General features: G+C 47.3%; 1 protein-coding gene across 2 annotated transcripts; it reads left to right on the plus strand.

Annotated features, from left to right (window-relative positions):
- Positions 1-559: 559 nt before the first annotated feature.
- LOC144166415 (sulfotransferase ssu-1-like) lies at positions 560-24554 on the plus strand. 2 transcript variants are annotated; one of them, XM_077695942.1, is made up of 4 exons: positions 560-971; positions 6054-6142; positions 22217-22638; positions 23903-24554. In XM_077695942.1, exons 2-4 carry the CDS (start codon positions 6104-6106, stop codon positions 24459-24461), a joined length of 1020 nt encoding a protein of 339 aa, XP_077552068.1. In that variant the 5' UTR covers positions 560-971; positions 6054-6103; the 3' UTR covers positions 24462-24554. The 2 variants fall into 2 exon arrangements, with proteins under 2 accessions (XP_077552068.1, XP_077552069.1); XM_077695943.1 differs by lacking the exons at positions 560-971; positions 6054-6142 and adding an exon at positions 8935-9072.
- Positions 24555-26269: the final 1715 nt, after the last annotated feature.

Raw genomic sequence — 26269 nt, forward strand, 5'->3', positions numbered from 1 at the left:
GACGCACGCCGGGGTTATTTTTTTCTTTGGCGTGCGGGCGCAGTGGCCCAAGCGGTGCCGTGTCCGTTGCGCATCTGCCATGTCAGTGGCCGTTTCCAGTGTTGCCAGGCCAACAAATTGACTGCTAAACTTTTCAACTAATACCACCTATAGACGGTGTGCTGTTGCCATACAACGCCAGACATGCGTTTGTAATGCGGGTATTAGAATGTGAAATACGATTTGGGAGTTGACGGTACCAAAAAGTGGCTTTTAGTATTCCAGGGTAGGAGACATAAATAGTCGTGCAGGGCGACGGATGTTTTTTATACGACCTACGGTCATTTCGTTCTTTTTTATACTCAGCGCGCTCGGTGTTAGAAGGCGCCTTTGACCCGTAGAGTTTTTACGACACGTTCCTCCTGAGACAGCGAGCGCAAAAACGAGTCATAGGCCGGCTATTGCAGGTCACTGATAAAGTTGCTGTTTTCAAGCCAAATGATAGCAACCCTGACAACGAACGAGATAATGCATACAAATATATAGCTGCAAGGGTAGCAAGAAGTGTCGTATCATTCGTGCGTGCATGAGCCCCGTGTATGTTCGAGCGATTCCGATAGCACTCCCCGTACACCACCAGCCCTCGCTGTCGCGCATGTTCGGGTTGCTGCAGTATCGCAGCTCCGGCAGCAGCCGGATGACACAGAAAGCTCCGGAAATGAAAAAAAAACTTTCTTTCGCTGGTGACCCCGTGCGTTTTTATCTTCTAGTTGTTGCGCGCTCCAAAAACACCTGTTGAGAGGATACCACATCCGGTGTGGACTCGCTTGACAGAGTGCTGGCATGAGTCACACCTACGCAGCCTACCTTCGGTGAAGTGTAGATCGGCGGAGCTAGACCACCAGAAGCTGACTTCGGGTCAAGCCTGAAAACTGCGTTGGTCATTCCTTTCTTCGGATTTGTGTTACCAGGCCGTGGACTTCGCTTATTTGGTACGTTTCAGCATTTTTGAGGGCTAAATTTTATTGCGGTAGAGTAAGCGACCACCATTTTTAATGCTAATGATTTGCTGGTACACTAGTTGAATGGTACACTCAATGTATGTGGGCTTTTACGCGCCGAAATTGCAACTCAGCAAAAAGAAACACCGTACTTGACGGTAACCGATTAATCTAGAGCACCTGCATGGGGGGTTGTTTTGAGGCTTTGGTTTATCTCAAATTTTCGTGAGTGAGCTCCTTGTGTAGAGGTCATCTATATTATTGTGATTGTCTTAATTGTAGTCGGCTTAAAATCGCCAAAAACACCTCAATGCGGTCCTTCTTTCACGCTACGAACTGTGGCAGTGTGCTTCGTTAAGACGCGGTCTTTAATGTAACAACGTCATTGGTGATTAGACGTTACAGTCTCAAAACTGGCGTACTATTGTAAACGAAGCGCTCAGGAAAACACAGAGTATTAGCGTACCGACCCATCCCTTATGCATGGAAGTTACAGTAGGATTGCTTTTCATTGGCCTTTTACTCTCAGTTGTGCCAAAAGAACACTCAGCGGAAGCCCAGCTTGAACAATCATATCCGTTGTTAAGTTGTTTCGCTAAAATCTAGCAAACCCGCGCAGCTGCACGCACGTAGACAATAATATTTCAGTCGGAGTTACACAAGAAAAGCTGCCGGTTTATAGTTAGCTATGGCGAGGAAGCTTGTGAAAATTTTTAAAAGGAATGTCTTTCTTGGGCTACTGAAAGGGGAAAATTTCAGTCTGGCTGTCTAACCCTCGACTAAGATTTCCAGCCATAAGTTGGAACAATTCGAACCACAAACACTGCTGGCCTGAGTCACACATGTTCCTATGTTTTGGCGCAACGCTAAACTCCGACATGATTGAGGCAAAAAGTATGGGATTAGCCGATGGTCCCCCCGTTGTTTCAGTTATAAATGTACATTGTTTTGATTTCGCGATAGCAGGTGAACAAATACCTCGTTAAGAACGTCCAGAAAGGCTACAGCTTGTGCGACAAGCACAAACAAGACCAGAGCGTCAGCGTGGACTGATCCAAAACAACAGATAAACAAAGATGCGCTCTTTCCGGGAAGGTGATGCGCGAGCAGTGCGAACGCGAGAAAATTTATTTGAACTTAACAAATCTCCATTCAGATCATCACGAGATCGGTAAGTGGGGAGGGGAATGGGTGAAAGGGGGTTCGAAGATTGGAGAAAAGAAAATACGTAGCCCAGAGGGCACATGGCTATCGTCTTGCGACATTTGTAGTGAAACAAGTAGCTACGCGGCCAAATTTTCTATAATCGTTACATCACCAAATGTTCTGAAGCAATCCGCAAAGAGGTGATGTCGCGACTTGGCCGCCGCTGTAATGATTATAAACATAAAAAGCATAAGTGTGTGTGTCGTCTCACAGCATATGTAACCGGGTCTTCACAGTAGCAAGGCGACGTGCTAACACTGCACTGTAACAGCAGCCAGTTTTTGTCCGAAGTTCGTGCAACAAGCAGTACACCAAGCGTTGTCCCCGTCGTTGTTGATTTTTCTTTGGTCCGAATTCCCATTTCGGGGATTGCCCTGGATTCGGGAGCTTTGACAGGCTAATGAGCCCGCTTCACAACACTACGAATTAGAGATGTGAAAGTTTAAAATAGTGCATTCCGCGTGGCAGCTTAACCTGAAGGCACGTGAGTATACGTGCGCCTCAACCCCGCATATTCTTCCCTCTAGGCAAGTTGTGGTGAGTGGCAATCTGCTTGGTGATGCGATTCACGCCGAAAGACAAAGAAATGAAAAGAAAACAGGAAGCACGAATACGGTGCATGAAGAAGTAGTTAATATCTATCGCAACGTAAGCAGGTCCTAATGCCCCGAATATTTTTTTTTGTCCCAGGCCCTTGTGTAGTGGAGTATCAACTGGTTGTTGAAATGTGGTGATCAGAAGCGGTCGCGGCAGATGCTGCTCCAGTGCCGCTCATGAAGGAAGGCCTGTTAGCCCCGATGGCCAAGATGCTCACGCTATCCGCCACATAGAATACGTGAATTTGGAATGGAAAATACCCAGTGAGTAATAAAAAGGAGAATGCGAAGAAGCATTCAGACACCAGGTTACAAGCACGGTGCATTGATCAGCAGTAACTAGCTGGTATCCGTATGACCGAGGGACATCGTAAAGATTGGCTGTCCAACTATCTGCGTAGCGTGGATAGGGGCAACCTATTTTGTACTTCTTTCACTGTGTATCGAAGGTACCACAGTAACAAGCACCCCGGTACAATGCGGCAGTTCTGTCAATTCATCACATGAGCGCCGCAGCAAAGCGCGTAGTCGTGAACGGAAGAGCAAAATTACGCGCAGGCGTACTGTGCTGTTCCCGACAACGTGGGCCCCTCATCTTGCAGCTTGGCTACGCAGTTCATATGGTGGTCAGCTGTCCCGTTACAATCTGCATCCGGCAACACTGCATTGAATATTCATTAACTTCAGGAATAACCTAGGACTGCGCAATTTGTTGCGATTGATACCACCAGTCTACGGCGTTGCCTCTAGCGTATAGCTTCGGCACGAAATAGCCAAATGCGAACAGCGGATTTTTGTACTGTCCGGTTATTTTTTTCTTTGTTCTGCAGAACAACATAAAATTCCGGTGTGTGGGAGTGCCTTAACCACTGTCGGCGAAATAACTGTGCTGTGGCTCTGTTTGGGTGATGCGGGCACGTCCATTCGAAGACGTTGTTGAAATTTCTCATTGTAGATTAACTGGGACCGCATTTAATTATGCAGCGGTGTCGACACATATATGCGGCCACAACAATGCTTAATTACCTGCAAGCTCTTTCAGAGCCCTTGCTGTTCAATCAGCCAAAACAACCCGATCACTCTGAAGATGTTCCTGGAAATGCAATCGCTGCGATAAAAAAAAATATTACGTGCTCAAGTATCAGGACCATACGTTGTTAAAATGCCTGGGTAGACTGCGATTACCGAAAATTTTTACGGAGTAAATTGAAGTATTTTTGAACTTTTTGCTTGCTGTTAGCATAAATGAACAGGTGCGCATTTCTCGCCCTTCTACTTGAAACAAAATGTGTTGATCGAAAGTTACACAGTCACCGGTGGCCGTGGCATAAACGCGTAAGCTTACGCTGACGTGAGAACAAAGCCTGCAATAACTATAACTTCGCGTGCCAGCCACCCATAAATTTTGTATCATTACACCCACTTTAACAATCGAAAGCCGGCGGTTAAGTTAGGCACGCGATTTCTATACCGCGGCCATCGCCCTGAGAGGACTTCTGTTGGGCGTACTGCATACACTGTGATTAGTACCTCCACTCACTCTGCATGTCAACGACATCATAAAAAGCGATGGGTTACATGGATCTTGCAAGATGCTTGTGAAATGGAATTTGTAAGTGGCGTGCTTCTAGGGCGTAGGCTTACAAATAAGAACATGTAAAACAGTTATAACACCTTCACCGAGACTCTCGCTCCTTTGTAAAGGCATGGAGCTGTCGTCGTAAAGGTCACGGGCCTACGCCAGTAGAACGTCTTACCAAAACTCACAAGAGTGTTGCCGAACGCAAGTATTCCCAAAAAATCATTATGTCGAATAAACTCTATCGCAACCATAGCCATGCACAATACTCGATTCTAACGTCTTCATGTTTGTGGCCTACTAGCTGCTAGTATGGTGTTCTCGAGTTGTTTGTGGCCTCTAGTGCAGTTTTAGATGCAAAGCATCTCTTGCTCGGGGCTGTGTCCTGCGTCAGTCCGTTGTCCGCACCTCTCCCCTTACACTATAAAAAAAGAAACAGCGGTGCCCGGTTTCAATCCCACGACTCTCTGGCTGCAACGGGAAGTACGCGGCGCTATTCCCACAGGGCTACAAAATCGAGACGGGAGCGAGTGCTATGAACGCGCCTTAGGACCTTGACTCATTCAAACTACGTCAAGAAGCTACTGATACAACGAAAGCACGCAAACTGAACGTCAACGGAAACGACGAACTGAAAACTTTAGAGGAGCATGTTGAATTTCCCGTGGGAAAGCTGTGGCGGGAAGCGCCACGCGCCTTGCAGCTCAACCAGAGAAGAGGATGAAGAGGGCGGGTAGGGTAGGAGCGTGAGCACGCAATAAAGAAAGTCCAGAACGAGGAGGTGTTCGATCAGGTAACGCCGGTTTCGGTCTCTGCGCTGTCTCTACATTTCTCTACATTTCTCTGGCTCAACATGGGGGTTCACACTACGTTCCCATTTATGCTCCGATATATGAAACAACATAGCGGCAACACAAAGAAACGTATACACGGAACCCCTATGATGCTTCGCATCCTCCTCATGGTTCCCCACGGGAAGATGGTGTAATTTTTTTAATTGTTGTTTTACTTCTTCAGGGCCAGAAATCTATTGCTGGTAACCTGCCATATGAAACTCCTTTTTTTAGTCACCAAAGTTTCGCCGGGATATCTGTCGCCCGCCGCTGAAGGGTACAGGTTGACATGTACCCGTCAAGGTCAGTTCTTTGATAAGACTCTGCAAGCTCCAGACGACAGCGTTGTATTAATTTTGAGCCTGTCATTGGAAAGCTTGGGATGCAATGTGCAGCTCACGAGAAAGTTGGTCCGTATTCCCCAGAACACCTGGCGTATTCTAGATTTTCATTTGTTCCGTTTTGTAGATAGAGTATGGTTTTGGAACGTCGTTCATGAGAACATTGAAATTTATTTAAACATGCCAATGTCGACTGCCTGGGCCGAGAGGCTTACCTTTTGTGAACATTACCTTGAAGAAGCCACTAGACATAATCGATATTCTTCAATGCAATTCTACAAACACATTCGGAGAAAACAACTTTTCTCCACTGATGTCTGCAGTTTCCACCAGACTGGGTGCCCATTCGGTGTACTTATTTCTTCATATATCCAAAACACTGGCGGCCTAAGTGAGCCAAGGGTCGTTTGTACGCGCTTGATAGCCCTTCCATAGGAAAATTATTCTCTTTTCTGAACTTTATGGGGCAGACAATTTTTTTGCAACTTGCAAATTTTTGCGTGTCTACATTTTTTCAGATTTCAACTGGAGGCGAGAGTCTTCTAGCCCGACATCTAAACGAAGAGAGATGCAGAAAGAAGAGGCCTCTTCTAAGGGCGACACAGGCGTAAGTATACTAGCCATTCACACCAAAAAAAACAGATTAGACCGAAAGGAGCTGAACATCACGCGTTTATTCGCATCAATCCTATAATACGGGTGATTTTAAAAATGGCTGATTAGATTCACGTATGCGTGAGCGTGCTTGGGCGGGTTGGTGTTCGCATGTGTGTCTCCGTATGTCGGTTGAGTCTATGCGCCCACAATGTTCACCGCGTGAGGCTTGTAAGATTTCGCTTGCTGCTAGGCGTTTTGTGCATGTCTAAAATGCACTGCAGCAGTGTACAAATTTGGCGTGTCGCAATGTTTTCATCCTAAGTAGAGAAAAAACAAGGAGCAAGGTTTGATATGAACAACGACCAAAAACATTCATAACATTTGTACAAATACTCCGACTAAGAGATAGGAAGTTCTCCAACTTCGTACCATTGCCGAGTTTCCTTCACGGCAACAACATGCTTTACTATATATTAAACACCTGTAATACGAAGGGAAAACCACACTTTACCCGACATGTCTCCGATAGGTTCCCCAGAAATTCAAAGCATATATCAATGGCGTAAAAACACCCGCCAAAACAAACGGTTCACTCATTCCCCCCAAAAAATCAACGAACCTTTTCCCTCAGCCAATCTAATGCAGGTGATACTTGGCCTCACTGAAATCGAAAAATGCCATAATCGAAACGCAATGACCCCTAAACCGAAGGAAAAAAGTTCAGCGGAAATCAGCACGCTACAATTCAAACCTAACCGAGAAACCATGGATCTACCAAAACGAAACCCTTCATTTCGGTAAGCCTCACCCGAACACAATACTTGGTTTACGTTATTGTAGACCGCTCATCTATCCATATCGGGATCGCGTACGTTCTGGAACAGTGTTTTCCTTCTCTTGCCCGGAGTGAACTTGTCCCGGAGTGTACTACGTCTGGAATGGATACTCAACACTGGATCACAGCCACGTCGTACAAGAAGAGATTGAAAATACGCACAGTAAAATAAACCCCTTTACATTGCTTTTTTACTCTACGAAAAAGTGTTTATTTGGAAAGCACCTCAGCGATGCTGCGACAATTCAAAGTACAGGGGATAGAAGAGCCCTACCTGAGACTCCTGGACGACATATATGAAGGATGTACGGGCAGGATAATCCTTCACAAGCCAAAGGACAAATTCCCCGTCGGTACGACAGGTAAATACTATGTCTTCAAAACTGTTCACAGCTTATCTGGAGGAGGTGTTCACGAAGCGTGACTGGGGCAACACTGGATTAGGCATAAACGAAGAATGCTTGAGTATTGGGATATTTTCTCACGACAGTCTTGAAAGTGAGTCTGCAGAACACCCCCGAAAGGACTGCAGGAACTAATTACTGAAAGCAAGGCCGTGGTATTAAAAAAAGATTGCGAATAAATCGAAAGTAATATTGAATAAACATTCATAGAGCACGCAGTCCATCATACAAGGAAACGCTGGAACTACAATTTTAACTAACACGGTCAGGCCCTCTGTGCTGATCTCAAACAGGAAAACCAATCCGACGCAGAATTCGCACGGGCTGGATTGCACTGGGGAAACTCCAAGACTATCAAAAGCACGCCACTTCTATCACTGAAAAGCAGAATATACTGTCAATGCGCTCTGCCGGTTATGACATCTTCAGCGGTAACTTGGCGTCTTACTAAAAAACTTGAAAGCAAACTCAGACCAGCTGCAAATGCCATGCTACAAATATAGATCGGAGTAATATTTACGGAGAGGAAACGAGCTACTTGCATAAAATAATGAACTATACTAGAAGATATCCAACTTCCAATAAAAAAAGAAATAGACTTTGGCTGGCCGTGTGGTTAAGCGAAATGACAATGAGTGGAATACCAATGTAATAGAGTGTACACTGAGCGATGGGTCTAGAGGAAGGCAGAGGCCAATTGCTCGATGGAGAGAAGAAATAGGAAGTTTTGGAGTCAAACAATAAACCCAAGCGGCGCGGAACCGGAATGGTTGGACGTGGATGGAACAAGCATTCGTCCTGCAATGAATCTGTCTGACTGTTGATGATGATGACGACACCGGTAGTAGAAGATTATAACTGGCAAGCACACTTTGTCGAGAACCTTAGCAAAATCTATTCGCCACTCTGAAAACCGTGCTCTCTTGAATTTGTTAAATAAATGCATATTTGTTGAAGTTAACACGTGTGGTCGTTAAAATAACGTGCAAATAATAAATAATAGCTTCCCAAGCGATAACCACCCGCCAACAAATGTTTGTTTCTAAGCTCTAGAAAGGCGTTTAAAGAAAACGACGCTACATTGAGTAATTTCTTAGCCATCCAAAGGGAGATTCGTATGTTGACAATACACTGTTTACATCGGCCCTCGTAAAACGTTCTTCCAGTCGTTCATCTTTGTATAGCAGTGAAACAGGCTTTATAAAGGCTCGCAGTATTTTGGTAACAAGAAAAGGGACGTACTCCAATTTGTACGCCACTGAATATGAGCATAACTAAAAACAGAAAACCAGATTATCCAATGTATACGTGATGATGGCGCTACTGTCGTTACCAGCCGATCTCGCCATTTGTGAAACAAACCCCGTTGGTGGAGAGAAAAAGTTGATAAGCGGCGGCGCGAAAATCATCCTTTAGGGAAGAGAAACCCCGGATCCCAGGATTAAACAGCTTCGCTGCACAATCAAACAAAGCAAAATGCAGATAGGGAAACCACGTTCTAGCAAATGCACCTGAGGAGATTGAAGCAACTACGGCGGAATCTACACTTTTCCTTTTCTCGCAGTCCCTGTACCAAAGTGGTTGACTACCATTTTCACGAATCAGCCTTAGGTCGCCAACTTGCAGCGTCTGCCCACTGACTACGCGCGTTATCCCGATGGAACCAAGCGACAAGCGACTGGCTGACCAGCACCCAAAAAGGTCAACATCGCGCCCTCCTTTCATTTATATTCACCATCCCGTAGCACTACCGTGGTCGCAATTGCATCCAACGGCTCTAAATTGTAATTGGCCGTTATTACGGCATCAACACCAAGACCAAAGACTAAAAATGACAGCTAAAAAAATTCGCGCATCTCCACGAAATAAATCCCGACGAGTGGGCGAAGCGCTTAGGATCGTTCTTACCGTAAATAAACCGTGGCATTGCCCACTCGCGCATGAAAATGAATGTCAACGCGTGTGTACAGTATATACAATTCCAATCCAAATCAAATCCAATCCAATCCAATGCTCCTCGTGCATGCGCAACACTGTGTACACGGACGCCAAGCCTCGGACCAAGCGAGGTCCTTAGGTACTTAGCCCCGCAAAACACCGCAGCCTTTTCCTAGCCCAAGCAATACCGGAACAGGTGACAGCCTTTGTTCTGGTCGCCGGACGCCCGAGGTATCACCGCCGCCCGTATACGTTACGACATGTGTCTCCTGGTGTGGCACCTTTTACAATAGGAAAATTTGCTCAATGCACGCAAGATGTTCCAAACAAGACTTTGTATGGCCCCTCTATTGCGCGACCTGTCAAACATTTTAGCACAGCTGTGATCTCTAGTGAATAGGATTCTTTTTTTTTGAAAACTAGGGAGATCCTTCGTTGAAAAGCTTCTCCGAAATCCAGCTGCTCTTTCGGGAAGACGGGGTGTCAGTTAAACGATTAAGTATAACGGTAGTGATGAAGTTATTTACAAAAAATATAAGCTCGGTGTCCATGCGCTTTTCTAGCACTTTAATAATGCAGTCTAGTTGTTTTTACTTATCTCGTTGCTTTATGCGAGGGCAGCATTCTACGCACATAAGTATTGTCCAAATATTTCGGTGTCCTTTCTACAAACACTTTCCCGTGGTGTAAAACATCAGCTGAGATTCTGTCATCCCTTGATGCTTCCCTCTTTGCACACTTTTCAGAGTCTTTGAAACTTTACCTGTCGTTATGCTCGAAGCCTGTTCTCCAGAGCGAGCGCTTTAAAACAATCTCTCATTGGGTAGAAGCCCTAATAACAGCCTCCTGCTCATTAGTACAGTAAATGTTTCTCTCTCTCTCTGTCTCTATCTGAAATGTGGTCAGAAACGAATAATCATGCAGGAAGCTTCTTCTGCTCTTTCCCACACATCGTTAGTGTTGCTTGTTTCTTCAAAAATCATCCCCTATTCTACACAGAGGAACTTTGTTTATACGAATTACTCACGACTGTGAAAAAACGTGGTAAAATGCGGGCGCTGTAAAATCGGAAAAACAATAATAACGCCTCATATTCAGTTTCGCCTGTTGAATCACAAAGAAACTTCAATATAAACTACAAACTAATGTCATGCAGTGCTCGGAAAGCGAAATTACCCAAACAATTGGCGCGCAGTTGACGAGAAGTGGTGGGTCTCTGGCGCGCAGAAACTGCCACAGGAGCAAATCTTGATGCCACCGGTGTCTGTCGGAGCTTCGGACGAACTTGTTGAATTTTGCGCATTCCGTCACCGACTTGCCTCCTTCAACCAGTCTTCGTCCAAAGGCAGTGCGCTAGCTACCTGGGGGCCTTGATCTCCGCCCCCTTCCATCTTTCTGACAGTCCAGAGGAAAGAAAGGCATTCCCTGACCTTGCTCACGGAAGAATACACAGGCGCCGGTGGCCTGAATTCATTTTGCGCGCGCCTAATGAGGGGAGGCGGAACAAAACAGGCACAATGAGAGGCGATACATAACGACGTCGAGGCCCATTGGCGCTACCGTCGCTACCGCCTCCCCTCATAACCCTATGTCAGGACTTCTTGGGCTACTACTGGCACTACAAGGAAGGATAACAGCGCGCGTACAATTAAACAAGGGAAGCATACGAAGAATAACACTCCACCTTCAAAGCGTACAGGAATACAATTCCCAGTGCGAAACAAAATACGAGTTGAACAGATACCCTAAGCGAAAAAATCCCAAGCGATGAATAAAACGTCATGGTATATTAGCAGGTAGCCACGTACCAGCCTTCCGAACACAACGCCAAAGTAAAAACTCAGGCTCACTCGCGTGAGCAAGGGAGAGAAAAGGAGAAAACGGCAGGGAAATGAACAACGTGGTTGAAAACAAAACATAAAAACAAGGAGTGAAAAGCTACTTTCCGCCGCAAGCATAGGGAAGAGAAAAAAACACAGCAGTCGAGTGAACCGCACGCGATTTTTCAACCATTTCACCACAGTATTTCCGTCCTTCTGCCTGTGACCCTATACTTCATTGGGCGCAGCTTCGAGGTGAGAATCCACACTTTTGTAGTTTCACCAACCCCGATGTTCGGCGTTCGCTGACGTGCCAGGTGATCCGCCTCTGCAACCCGTGAGGGAAGCACACAGTGCCAGAACCACATGCATTACCGGTAGCGGATACTTTAAAATGCTTTCCATCTCTTGTGCGCGTTCGACCTTGTCCCAGTAAGCTCATGCCAAACTGATTTCACCCGCCCTTTTGTCGAGCCTTGTTCATACCTCTACCCCGTAATTAAATGCAGAGCATTTCAGTACCTCACGATGTCACCCGCGTTGACGTCCGTAGTCCGCACCGCACCCCTCCCTACTATATAAAAAAAATACTATCCGGCGCCCGGTTTCGATCCCTCGACCCTGCGGGCGGAACGCAACGTACATGGTGCTCTACCCACTGCGACACAAAGCCTACAAAGAATGGGACGCTACGAACGCGCCTTATATCGTTGACTCATTCAAATTACTGCTGACGAGCGCTCTCTCGTCAGCAGTTGCCAGAAGTGCAACAACCTTAACGTAACGCAAACTACTTAACCTCGTTCGCCCCCGGAAATGCTCTGAATTTGATCGTGCCCCTCGCGAGGGGGATGTTTCACTGCGTCTCCTGCCGGTCACGGGACCCGTGGCGCCATCTGGCGGAGGCGCGCCACAACTCGTAGTACTTTCTTTGAAAAAGCACCTCGAAAGCGCGGCAAATATCAAATAGGGATGACGCGCTTTCTTTTTACTGCACCCGCAAGCCGCAGTTTCTCCACGTTCGATGCTGCGGAGCTGCGCCTAAACTCAGGCCTGAAAAGCTTGTTTAGCGCAACATTGGAGCCGTTGTCACAGCTCGTTGCCGACTTGTGAAGATTATGAGCATAGGTGGACCATACCAACCTTTGTGGATGGCGGCTCAGTGTCGTCCTAGTCCATGCCGATCATCGGGGCATCACCCGTCTGCGTTAGCCCGCTGGACACCGCCACCGCTATGCTTGCGGCGTTTCAGCCCCTGCAAATTTCAGAGGAAGTTTCTACCACCAGAATCGTGTTTGAGCATTCTTGTAGGCAAAGCGCGAGGCAGACACAGGACGAGACAAGAGATGGGACGAGGACGACCCATGCCCGAGCCCGAGCCTGCTCTGTTTGAGGAGGCTCTGGCATGGTTCAGTAAATATATGGGCAGCAAGGTGTTCAACAATGTGAGACGCTGCTCAGCCTCATCTACTCTTAGGGAGACCAACCAAGTCACCCGGTGAACACGCCAAGCCTCAATATGTCCCGGATAATCGAGAGAAAGAGAGAGAAATTTTAATCACAGTTGAAGGGAGCGTAACCGTGGACGTTTGCTGTGGCAAAACATCAGCCGGCACTGCGGCTGACGGCAGAGTACGAACAAAAGTCGCAAGGGCCCTGCGGAAATATCTGGACCTGCAGCATTTGCAAGTCCAGATCTCTCTACATGTAGTGGAGTCGATCTATGCCAATCAAGCCTAACTAAAACAAACATTTCACCGCAGTTTGTTGATGCGACTACTGCGAGCCAGTGCAAATTATTGCACACATGATCATGACAAGCACATTTGCGGCCCCAGGCCTCTGGCTGTAACCTAGTTTATGATTCACTGCTCAGTGAAACAAATGAACACCTGCACACTGCCCCTACGACCGCTGTGCAGCAAGAGAAGACGTCACGTCAGTTACAAGTGGGGAACGTGGTTGTGCACAGGAGTGGGAGGCTTCTGGCGGGCAGAAAAATGAAGGAAACTCACTCTAACGCGTGAGACTTGAAGGTAATGAAGCTGTACGCTCCCTACACACACCATCACGATGGTTTTAGTCCACGATTGCAGCCGATTTGATTCTTCGCTGCTGTAACAACGTTTACTCCACCATTGTTGCTTTGTGAGCTTACTTCATTTTTCTTTCGAAGTGGTAATTATTGGACATCAACTTGTTAGAGCGTACACTATGGCGCGCTTTGTCGTTGTGGGCAAATGCTACCACGAGTACGGGGAATGGTGAAGTTGGCTTTCTTTTTTCGCCAGTCTTTGCCAATCTCCTATGTGGTTATGCTTGGCTGGAAAACTTGCGGTGTGGTAGCCGCGAGGCACGCACACATGAGCGCTCGCCATTTTTTTTTAACTACCGAGCCGTCACCGCAGTCATCGCCAATCTCCTTTAGTGGGTATTCTTGGCTTGAAAAACGTGCGCAGGCACTCTGGGCCCATACACCAGCGCTAGGCATTTTCTAGGTTTTGTTACCTGCCGTGCAGTCACCGCGAGGACTGCACTGCCGTGCTCGCTCGGTACTTTCTTGGTATTTTTAACTGCCGACACGAAAGAAATCTATGCCTGAAAACCGATTGAGGGGGCTTGAGGTCCGCAGAACAGGCCCGAGGATTTTCATTTTGTGCGCCGGTCGTTTGCGCACTTCGCGTGGGTCATTTGATAACGTGTTTCACGCAAAGTGTCTAGTCAGATAACCGTGATTTTTGTTGAGTTATTTATACCGAGACTTCGCCGGGACCCGACTAGCCCGTCGTAAATCACTGTTTTTGTAAACCAAAGGACATATAACCACGGTTTTACTGTATATGTTGAAACTATCAAAGACTACTCTCTTTATGGTTGATTTCAAACCAGCATAATTTTATTGCTTATTTTGTCATGTAAGACGCTCAATTACCGGGACAGCAACACATGGTAATAATTATAGAAAACTCGGCCAATTCTGTCGTTGGCTCACCCTCGCTTCTGTCATATCTTTACGTTTTTTAGAAGGCCTTCGTTTTCGGACGGTTTACCAGCTTCTTGCATACTTTTCCTCCCAACCACAGCAGCGGCTAACAATGATAATCATCTTCAGCTTGTCAACTAATACGCGTGTACTGTCCTCTCATTCACTCGTGCAGACTGTGAAACCTTTCCGCAGCTAGGTTCTAAATTCTACCCCCATACATCCTATTGATGGCTTATTAGGTTCCTTTCTTTGGATTTGTTTCCTTCTTTCAACTTTTCACAAGCATATTTATTTTGCCCTCACCATTCTTTCATAACTTCAATTGACTTTGCAGAGAACATCGATATCGGCAACCATACAAGGATTGACAGTTATGAATTGAATTTCCTTTCTAGCTTCGCAATGGCGCTTTTCTATGCCCACCTTAGTTTAGTATTGCTTCCACAAAATTTTTATTTATTACGTTCAAGTTAATTTTTACGCAAGCTGCAACCTGTTAATCTCCTCGAGCACTCCGACCAACCAAGCCGGTTTCCAACAGCGCGCTCAGCTTTTTCTTTAATTCTTTGCGTTACAGTCGCCGATTACTATTCCGCATTTTGTATTCACATAATTCTTTCGATATTCGACACCTCGTAGAAACACTTAAAGAAATCATCCTTTTAGCTCGATGTTGCTGCGTGGACCTGTAATACCTTTGCCGTATGTTTCATGACTGAATAACTTTGATCTGTCTGCTTTATCGAATTCGTTCTGAGGTACAGAAAATTTCTGGTACAAAATCGGAGCCTGAACTGGGATTCGGGCGCTGGAAGTGGCAATAGCACCACCAGAAGAACGTCGGAGGAGGACTGGGTCGGGGTGAGGGAGCGCGAGCCTAGAAAGGGAAACAGCAGCGCACCAAGAGATGAGGCGGCTGCCGCACGGGCGTCAAAAGCATCCTTTCAGGTAAATGTGCAAACAGGGCTGCACAGAGGGTTCCTGGCGACGGCGAAACGAGCGGAAAAAGCTTCGCGGGATGCTGTTTAGGGGATCCGGAAATTTGAAATGGGCGCAGCAACTGTTTTACACAAAGGTAAAAAGCCGTTCAACCGAACGTCAAATTAGACCTTCACAGTATCGGAAAGTTCCGAAAAACACTTACTTTTGCTCGCCCCTGATAAGAAATGCGAGGGCCATATTGTTAGTACTAAAAGTATACGCCTACCTAAGTATTTACGACTTATGGTTTCAAAATTTGGCTTGCGCTGAACACATGATATGGCATATTTTGTGCTTAACTGCTGTGAAGTCTTAAAAACACTTACTTTTGCTCGCCCTGATAAGAAATGTGAGGGCCATATTGTTAATACTAAAAGTATACGCCTACCTAAGTATTTACCACTTATCGTTTCAACATTTTGCTCGCGCTGAACACATGGTATGGCATATTTTGTGCTTAACTGCTGTGAAGTCTTTCCCTTCTGACATGATAAATTCTCAAATGATGTTAACACAACTTTCAGTAAACTTCCGTTAGAAAACAGCTTGAGTTAATAATCAAAATTGAGTTCTATTGTTTTGCATAGCGTTGTTTAAACATAGGCAAATCACCAAATATTTATTTTCCGCTAATATGAAAATAGTTACTTTATAAATAAATGCTTAATAAAGGGCCAGGTTTCATTTTTTTATGCTTTGCGTTATTCCTTTTGGGATTTTCCTTGTTTCTATTCCTAGATCGACACCGACAGGAAGCGTTGAACTGTATATGTTGTTTTTCGAAGACGCCTTTCTTCTTTCTTGGACGGATAAACAGGAATCTTTTTTCTTGATCGCTAAAAATGTACATACAATTGTATTTGTTTTTTCCCTTAGCCCCTTTGCCAAACCTGTGATTATTTAACGAGGCATTTGAAGGGAAGAAATATTGTATTGAATGTAGGGAATATGTAGGGAATATGTAGGGAAGAAAATTTGTAGGGAAGAAGAAATAGGGAAGAAATGGAGTAAAATAACACTATTCTGCACAGATCAATTCAAACAAAATTGACAACTCAATAGAACTCGCACGTTTTTCCAGAAAATAAGACACAGCAGGTAACAACAAGTACAGGAAAGATTGAATTATGCAAAGATTCAAGCAACAGAGTCAATTTAAATGACAAAATTTTTTCTAATGGCAATGCCCTAACTTCTCGTGGTAGGAAGTTCCATTTTTCAATTGTTAAGAGGAAGACGCTGTACTTAAATAGATTAGTGTTTGGTCGAAAAGGTGCAAGGTTAAGCTTGTGGCTATTTCTAGTACATTTCAGTCTATCAGGAGACAGATTGTTGTTATCCAATAAATAGCGTGGAGTGCTCGTGAGAATATGCAAAAAGTTAATACATTCAGGATCACGGCGGACGGATAGGGGTTGTAATTCCAGTGTGTCAAGATTGGATGACGGGGAAAAGTTCCAATCGAAACGGCGGCAAATAAAGAGAATTTTTTGTTTTCGAATTTTGCGATAGAAATTTAAAAAATGTGAGTAAAACGGTACTTTAACCCCAAAACGCAAACAGGGCTAGAACTAGAGTTAACACTAGAACTCACAGCTCGAGCGCCAACCACACATTGAGCCTGTTTGATATGCCACATCTGGCTGCCCGAGGACGCCCATTGGCTGCCAGAGGCAAGAGCCGGTCATTCTTTTTTCTCAGCCAATCCAAGAGAGAGAGAGGAAACTTTATGTCAACCTCAAGTTCAGGGAAGTGGGGTTGGGGAGGACCAGAGGGCGTCCGCTGCCGCCAGGGCTCGCGCCGTGACCAGCTCTTGACTGGCCCCATCCGACCGGTGCAACCACTGCTCCCAGAGGTGGGGGGAGGAGAGAGGGGGAAAGTGGTCCTTGGGACACTCACATAGCGCATGATTGCGCGTGTCGAGCGCCCCGCACGCAGGACAGGTAGAGGAGGTGAAGAGGTGAGGATGGGTGTGTGTTAGCATGATGCGACAAGGAAAGGTGCGCGTTTGAATCTGTCGCACTACGAGAGCGGCTGCCTGTGAGATGTTGGGGTGTGGGAGTGGGTACATCCGGCGGAGGAGGCGGAGTGGAGGGCAATGTCCCTGAATGTCAGGAGGGCTTATTGCCTCTCCTGAGCGGTACAGTGTAGCTCGAAAAGAAACGGCGGCTCGTTGAGAAAACTCGCGAGCACGTGCGTTCACCGTCTCATTCTCGCCTACTCCCGTGTGGGCCGGGGACCCCAACAAGGTCACGATATCGGTAGGGGGGGGGGTTTAGTTGGGGGGATCTATAGTGCAACCGGGGTAGTGCATCCGCCGAAAGTGTCTCAAAGCTGACTTGGAATCAGACAGAACGTAGGCTGGGGTCGGGCGATGTGAAATCGCCAGGGCAATAGCTGCCTCCTCCGCCATCGTAGTGTGGCAGGTTAGAATGGTGGCTTCGATGGGCGTCGTGGTGCCTACAACTGAAATTACATGCGCCTTGCTGCCATGGTACGGAGAGTTACCTGTGTATAGTTTGGGTTCGGCTGGGGGATGCATTCGTGCATGTGCCTTCGCCCTAGCCAGGCGACGTCCCGCGTGAAACGCTGGGTGCATATGTCGTTGGAGAGCTTTGATTCGCAAGTGTAATCTGATTTCGCGTGGGATTGGGATGGGTTTTGTCTGTGTGGTGGTTGGTTTTATTCCCACGGAGTGTAGTACAAACGGCCCGGTCGGAGAAGCTGCCAGCCGAGATTGTTGGGATGTATGGCTAGCCTCAATTAGCTCTGAAATGGTGTTGTGGAGACCCAGCTGCTCTAGACTCTCGTTCGGGGTGTGTAAAGGAGGAACAAGGCATGTCGATAGGCTTTCCTCAGCGATGCATACAATTTCCATTTTCAAGTGGTAGAGGGGTTGGGAGAAGGTATGGTAATTGGTAGGAGAACGCATTGGACCGGGCGCAGGCGATCCTGTTCCAAAAGCCCTATGTTCCTGGTGGAAACCGTGCGTATAAGATGTGTGATCTGTGCAACGTGTCTACGCACGTACTGGAGGGTTGGTATAGGTGAGCAGTTGTGTGTGAGTGTCAGGCCCCGGATCTTGAGCTTCTCAACCACTGGGATGTCATCCCCGTTGACTCTGAGTTTTATAGGTGGTAGGTGAGGGCTTCTTTCCGGGTGGGGTGAAGATGAGAATTGGCGATTTGGTAGGAGAGCAGGATAGTGCCAGGGGCTGTATGAGTCTTAGCATGGTGTCAAGGCATCTTTGTAAAGTATGTTCAATGTGGCCATCTGATCACCGTATCACCCAGAGAGCGATATCATCCGCATACAGCGTGCTGCGCAAGGAGGGAATGGTGAGGAGGGCTCTCGCCAGCGGGATTAAGGTGATGTTAAAAAGCATTGGAGAGAGCACGGCTCCTTGTGGTGTCCCTCTGTTTGGCATAGAGAAGGGTTTGGAGCGCATTGATCTCAGCCCAATCGTGGCCGTGTGACAGCATAGGAAGTTGTAAATGTACTGATAAAAGTTGTCCGAGGTTTAAGCCACATATAGCTTATAGAATTCCTTCGTGGAAAACGTTGTCAAAAGCTCCATGTAAATCCAATGATAGAAGTGTGCTGTTGTATGTCTTCGGTAGGTGTAGATGTAGGTCGTGATGGTATTGCAAAAGAGCATCCTGCGTTGAAAGGTTGGGTCGGAAGCCTCGGATATTAGAGGGTACAGCTGGTGTTGTTCTAGGTATCCGTTGACTCTATCTTGCAGTATGTGCTCCAAAAGCATAGCCATGCATGACGTCAACCAGATTGGGCGCAGGTTTTGAAAGGAGAGTTCCTTGCCCGGCTTGGGGATTAGCGCAATGGTTGAGTGCTTCCATTGCTGGGGGAGCGTGTGGCTGAGCCATTGGCATTTCATATGGTCCAAAACGTCACTTCTGGGGACGCCCAAACTTCTTCGATTTTTTGGGTCCGAAACTTCAGGCTCCCCTCGAGCTGCCGAAGCCGTCCGGGCGTTTGTGGTCTTGTGACGACTGGGCACCACTGTCGAAGCTAGCAGACGACGCTGGTAGCAGACGATAAAATGAGAATGGCATGGTCAGTTTCGAATTAAAACTGCGCATATTTTTTCCTTCTTTCTCATTTTATGGTTTCAAGTTCATTTATTTGATATGAGAAATATCTGTTGCGCACACTTCATTTTATTTTTCTCATCGCAATACCCGTTTTTTTCTATAAGGTAAGTGAGATGACGATTCGCGCCTGAATTGTCATTTGCGGTTCGTCCTCTGACAGACATGGAGGGCTTACCGCTCATGGGCGAGGATGTCGTCGCAATTCTAGATGAAGGCATGCCTGTGCTTATTACTTCAGGTAAGGAGTTTTAAGCGAGTACATTGGTTTTCCGCGTGTTATGAAGTTTTTGGGTATTTCCCCGAAAGAAAAAGCTCTCCCGCAGTACTCTGACGTCGTGGGCGCTGCAAGGAACGCTGGCGAACACGTCGATGAACACTATGTCCGCTTCGCAGAACCCCTGGAGTACGATGGAGTGAAACGTCTCGCAGTTGTAGTCCCCTCTTCAGACCCCGATGCGGACCGGGCATTCATCAATTCGCTCCGATCCCGTCCGGCAGCCCTCCACTTCTTCGGCGAACCAGATTATGTAGCGGCCGCTTGTTGCGCTCCCGTTCTGCTTGATTGGTCCAGCAGATTTTCCGTCCGGGACACACCTCCTTCCCTGCTCGCCAAATTCTCCTATCCCGCCTTCCTCCCGACCAAACCATAATCATCCACTGGACCCCCGGCCACGTGTGCTTTGGCGGTGCGGAAACGGCTCACCTGGCTGCTCGAGGACCTATTTTCCGAGCCCAAGAAGAAACGTCTCGCAGCATGGCGCACGAAACTAGCGCCGTTAGCTCCCGACTGCGCAACTTGCCAAAGGGGCATCGGCGGAGGAGGGGGGAAAATAGTTGTGGTAGAGGTGTCCGCGGGGGCACGGAGGAGGCCTGGAGCGGCGCTGAGTAAATCGATGACACCGGAATGAAAACTGTGGGGGATAGACAGATACTGCTTGGCAGTAATAACGCATCCAGGACTTCCCGTTGAGGTGACGGAATATGCCATCGTCCAAGTTGCAGGCTCAGCCTAATTGGTCCAGGGTGAAGGCATGTCTTCCTTTGCTCTAACCCGCTCCTTGCGTCAGTGTAGGCGGAGCACTCTAGCCCGACATTCTCGAAGGTTTTGGGGGCGCAACAGTTCTAAACTACATTCAAGTCTAGATCCTCAAACATGGTGCAGAAATGGTTCATTGTCTCTACGGCAATGTTTGGACGTACCTTTATGTGGTTGGTATTGCGGGACTTATCGTGTGACCTTCAGGCCTAACATTAAATTGGGAGATGGTTGCTGATATCACATGAAAATGTTCCAGCGTCCGTATCATATGTGTTCAGGTTAGAAGTGCATTCATTAATTTGTGTTGCACAATTAACAGTTATTCTGGTCGGCGTATTAATGTAATTTCGGAACGCATACGTGGAAGGTATGTTTTCGGCCGCTCTGGTCTAGAGATTTTTACATTTCATATTGATGCTGACGTCGCCCATCATTATGACTGGCTGATTTCTACCGCAGGTGTATTGTAAGAAATGTTTGATCAACTCAGTAAAATTTATTTTGCCAGCTGAAGCAGGTCTGTAAATTGCGGTAATTAGTTTTCCCAAACACAAAGTTACACATTCAACTTCACCATTGATAACACAAAATTCTTCAAGGACACCGTACTTCAGATTTTATTTTACAAATTTTGCAATGCCTCCTATTCGGTCTCTTGTTCGGCATAAATACTCCTACGAGTATCCACTAAACACTAAGGCTTCGTCATTAAACGTCAACAATGTTTCCGTAAGCAACATCAGGATAAAGCTATCTTCACACACCCACAAAACATGCTGATTTCTTTTTACACTCCTAATTTGGATGTATTAGCGATAAGGTATTCCGTAGCAATAGTCAGTTGTCCAAAAGTGTCATATCATGATGAGTCGAAGTGCTACATCCTTCACTTGTGAATTTCTTCCTTAAGTTTAGACAGAGCTAACAAACAAATTCGATACCATTCTATCAAAGTTTAGCTCTTGGTCTTCATACTGCAACCCACAAAACTTGCGAAACAAAGAGCCGTTTGGCCAGACAGAAGCGTATTTCAAACCAGCGAAATAATCAGCGGTTACGCTAATGTGAAAAGAAGCGTACATTGGCTACTTGCTTTTCAGTTGTGTGCAAAAAACAGCGCTATTGTCGGTAACAAAGGAGTTCCCAGGCTTTAGATCATTGGCCGCAGAAATGTCAGGGCGGAGGCGCAACACGAAAAGGCCTTATTCGTGGGTCGCCGGGAAATTCTGAGGATGTCCGAGTTGCAGACCGCTCCGAAGGTTGCATCACAAGCCCGTCGACGCGCGTCTCTTGGGGTCCATTGTCCGAAGAGGCCTAGTTTTTTGTGGGCGGCGGCAGTTTGGACGAGGCACCATCAGACGCGCTGTTGTCCTTGCGTTGTTTCCCAAGGAGAGAGGCCTTGGTCGCGGTAGCTGCGATGGCACTGTTATGCTTCACGGAAGCAGCGCGGGGGTACTGTGGCCTCCTCTTGTCCAGCTCAGACCTCCGCGCACACTCCTCGTCTTGAAGAGAGGAGATTTTCCGCAGCCTGCAGACTAGAATTTTTGGCGTTCTCCCTATGCAGGCGGGCGTTGTCCTGATGCAGTGCGTTCACCTCCTCAGTGCGGAGAGCGATTCCTTGCAGCGCGTTCAAGAGCAGCTCGCTTTGGCCGCTGAGATTATCCTCAATTCAACTTGTGTTGACAAATTGAATTCACTTCAAGAGCACTCCCCTCGCCTTACTCCTCACCTTACCATCCTTCGAATTTCGCTCCCCTTACGCCGAGAAGTACTCCCCCTTCTCTTCCCACCCCCTATCAACCCCTCCCCTTTCCCTCTACTCCTTACCGTTTTCCCCTGCCGACGTTTGTTTGGGTTTGACACTATAATGACCACCGTAAAAGGTCAGACAGTGACATTCAGCCTAGCTGGAAGTGTATGCTAGGAGGGCTAGTGGTACCGAATTTGTAAATGTGCACTGGCTTTTCAGGTCACCGGAAGGCGGAGGGATGTGTACCACGTGGTAGAAGGAATGCACCTGAGCCGACTTTTCACCGAGAGAAACATTCGTTCTGCTATCTCTTACGAGCCTCAGGAAGGCGACGTCTTCATTGTAAGCTACCCGAAGTGCGGAACCACGTGGCTTCAGCACGTGGCACAGGCCGTGCTTAAGATCGGTTCCGGCTTGGAGGCTCCGGAACTTGACCCCAACGCTCCCGGGGCTGGTGGGAAATGGACGGTCCTGCCCTTTTTGGAGCTAATGGGGGCGGAGGGTGCCCGGACCATGTCCCGACCTGCAGCCATTAAAACCCACCTTCCCTTCGACAAGCAGCCCTTCTCGCCCGTGGCCAAATATGTTTACATAGCCCGAAACCCCTACGACACCTGCGTGTCCTACTACCATCACACAAAGTGAGTGCAGCTGACGCTTTCAAAATGCCAATTCCTGCAACCCGTGCCCTGGCGAGTGTTTAGAAAGTATGAACATAATAATGTAATCTCGGAGTTTCTAAGCGTAAGCGTAACGGTGCCCTCGAAAGCACATATATTGCTTGTCAAAACTTTTGGCAGACTGAAACAAGACTGGGCCTTCTACAATTTTAATCGCCTCCTGAAGATTAAATTTGTGGATGAGTCAAGAAGACACCCTAAAATACGTTCAGGACATTTATGGTACTCAACGCCTGAAATAAATCTGTAAAAATAGTATTTTACCACATGCTTTGGTGTAACAACACAAACCTGCTGCCGTATATGCAATGTTGCCGTCCTAGAAAAAATACTGTTCATTGTCAGCTTTAAGGCATCGATCTAAGTATTTCTACACTTCTCGAATCTCCTCATAGCGGACGTCGACTCAACACAAGTCGTACTTTTACGGAAATAACCATGTAGAACCCGTTCGACTGCCTATGCGGTGGCAATCGCGCATGCCTGAAACGTGGAAAGTTTGCTAGTATATGAAACATCTAGAAGCATCCTGCTCACTGGTTTCATACGAAGAAAATCCAAAATGCACTTCAGCAAGGCCAAAATTTACTTACAATTATGAATACCGTGTGCAAAGGGAGGAAGAATTGAATCGCTTAAGGTGGTTGTAATCAAAGGGGCATTGTTTATTTTATGAAGCCAACGTTTATTCGATTGCGCCATTCACTTACATTTGAAGCAGTCTCAGATTTGTAGGGGCCTAAATGAATGTGAAAAATTAGACAGGAAATGCACCCTTCCATTCAGTGACCCGGGGATAGAACACAAGGGAAACCCATAGAATGCCCTTATCCGTAGAGTAGGGGAGGTCCCAATCGCCGCTCAGTTAACCATCCAGATAAGACATACCTTATGTGTATGGTAAGGTTGTGTGATGTGGGAGCGCCAGCTTCTGGATTGGTTCGTTTGGTGTTGGACTTGATTTTGGAAAGCTTCGATACCTCCATCATAGCCGTCTCAACAAAGGAGTAGTTTATTTTGTTGCCCCTACTTGCCGCCAGCCAAATGAGACTCTACGAAATCCAGAAAGACCGAGAGCAATTCACCTACTTTGGGTTTTTTGGTTGTGAGCAAGTACGCCTGAGTCATAATGGGCTAATCTATATACAAACGTTACCAACTTCTCTTTATATCAACTCGTCTTCCTTACGTTCTTTGTGTCCTTTCTTGCTGTCTCAATTTGCAGGCGCCTGCCTACGTACCTCTTCGAAGACGGCACGTTCGAGGAGTTCTTCGACATGTTCGAGCAAGGCAAGGTTGATTTTGGCGATTACTTTGACCACCTGCTCTCGTGGCACGCGCATCGTAACGATTCCAACGTGCTCTTTGTGACCTACGAAGAGCTCAAGAAAGACACCGCTGGTTGGATCCTGAAGCTGGCGGACTTCTTCGGCAATACACAGTACGGCAAGCGGTTTAGAGAGCATCCAGAGCTGGTTAAGAAAGTCCTCGACATGACCAGCATGGATGCCATGAAGGCGATCAACTCGAAGATGAGGAATTGGTCAGAGACTCTGCAGAGCATGCCCAAGGAAGCCCTTGAGGAGCTCATGAAATCTGCGAAAGAGACCTTCGGTGACGCCTGGGAGAAGCCTTGCAAGGGACAGTTTGTGCGCAAAGGAATTGTGGGTGACTGGAAAAGCTACTTTTCCCAGGAGCAGATCAAGAGAATGAAGGCTTTAATTGAGAAGAAGACAAAGGGAAGTGATGTAATGAACCTCTGGAAAGACGTCGACCTTCCCTGAGGTCAAAAGCTAGGCAATAACATCTGGGCAAAAAGCATTACCCTTATGGGTCCCTGTAGCTAAAACTTTCAATAAAAATCCAGTCTGACCTTGGAGCCCGATTTCTCTTTGCAACTTTCTTGAGAGAGTACGACTGATTTGGGCTCTAGAGCTTCGGTGAGTATAGACCCACCTGCGACGTGCGGCCTCTGCAAAACCGATTCTCTCGTGATTTTTAACGACGATGGTCTTCAGTGGCCGGCTTAAGCTCAAAACGTTTTGTCGGTCGGTCTCTGTGTCCCTCAAATCAGCCACCCAACCAAACGTTAAAGCAATTCTTGAACGAAACGTCCACGAAGGCAAAATATGTCTGAACTAAAAAACCTGGTCGCGATGTTCATTGTCAACATTGTAAAGAAAAAAGAAAGCATTAGGCATAGCGTCATCGCGTTGAGCACTTGGTCGCGGTATGATCGCCGATACACGTAGAAGTAAACCACCTTTACGACGTTAATGTCTGCAAAGCTCAGCAGAATAACGCGTCTGTGACGCTCGTTAATTGGTTAGTCAGAACTTATAATAAGGTAGGCCCACGCTAAGCTTGGAGGAAATGGGACACACGGAGGCGGGCGAAAAACATTAACAATTAGTTTAATGGGATGCCTCAGTGGTGCCTGCTTCCTCACCAGTTTGGGCGGAATCGTTCTGGTTGCAGGGGTGGTCAATCGTCCACGGGACGCCGACAGGCCAAGTGGGTCTCGGGGCCCCTTGCGGGGCCGGTGGCTCGGAAGATCTGCGCGGTGAACCCGAGGGCAGGAACGGCAGGCGGTACCGGACCGGTAGTTCGGCGAGCTCGGGCTGCAGGCCCCGGTCAGGAAGGGGAGGCCGGGCAGGACCTGTAGCTCGGCGGGCTCGAGAAGTAGACCGGGACAGGAAACGCTGACAGCGTGCGGGCTCTTGGTAGGGACGCGCTTTCGTGTTGCTCCTACGGCTGCATCCGGATAGCAAGACCGCCTCCCCAAATCTGGCCTGATCCTTTCCGTTCGCTCGTCTTTATTTCCTCCTCCTCCTACGTCCGAGCAGCGGCGGGAAAGAGGGGGAGAAGGGCCGGCTTCAAGCAGCGGTGGACGACCCGGCTGTCTGCACCCCCCAAGGGCGCGTCGAGCAAGAGGGAAGCCTGTCTCGCCCCGAGGCAAAACGGAACCATATGTCCTTAGTGAAGCGGCCGCGTGTTCCCACTGGAAAACTTGCTGTGGTCAAAGTTCTTCTATCTGGTTCGGAGTAGTCGGGGCACCCACACGACCGTCACATGTCTATTTATTTCGTGACAAATGGGGGGCGATTTCAGGATGCACTGGGAGAAGTCCAATTTACTTATGGCACTTTCGATTCTGCTTTCAAATAGGGGCATGAGGGTTCAGGGCGCTATTGTAGAGAGGCGTAAGGTGTCCCGCCAACGGTCACATTTAAGACGGGCAGTGATACCTGCAGTGTGGGAACGTCTTCCAACAGGATTGCCGTAATATCTAGCGCTGTGGGTGGCCTGGCCACGTTCCAGTCTGCAGGTTCAACATGGTGTTCTCAAGTAACGTTTCCAGCTTTGACTGTCCAGTGGTTGACTTGGCATAAATACGGCTCTGGTGCTTGTGTAATGATGTTTTATTTCTAAATGTCGCTATCCAAATCAGTGCGTTCTTGAACGGCAGCATGGCACAGACAGTGTCATCCGGTGGTCTTCTCATATGTTCGTATACCACGCTGCCGTCAAAAATGCTTAACCAGTACCAACTTGGCCAAATGTTGATCCTTTTCAGTGCAACTCAACGCCA

Source organism: Haemaphysalis longicornis, unplaced genomic scaffold (assembly GCF_048455015.1).
Source record: "Haemaphysalis longicornis isolate Haplotype H1 unplaced genomic scaffold, Haemaphysalis longicornis Haplotype H1 scaffold_17, whole genome shotgun sequence".
NCBI classification, from domain to species: Eukaryota; Metazoa; Arthropoda; class Arachnida; order Ixodida; family Ixodidae; genus Haemaphysalis; species Haemaphysalis longicornis.

What these genes read in the sequence shown, in the direction of transcription:
- LOC144166415 (XM_077695942.1), top strand. Translation starts at nt 6,104, where the DNA reads ATGCAGAAAGAAGAGGCCTCTTCTAAGGGCGACACAGGC. An exon ending in CTTCTAAGGGCGACACAGGC is followed by an intron (nt 6,143 to 22,216) that starts GTAAGTATACTA and finishes CTGGCTTTTCAG; the next exon opens with GTCACCGGAAGGCGGAGGGA. An exon ending in TCCTACTACCATCACACAAA is followed by an intron (nt 22,639 to 23,902) that starts GTGAGTGCAGCT and finishes CTCAATTTGCAG; the next exon opens with GCGCCTGCCTACGTACCTCT.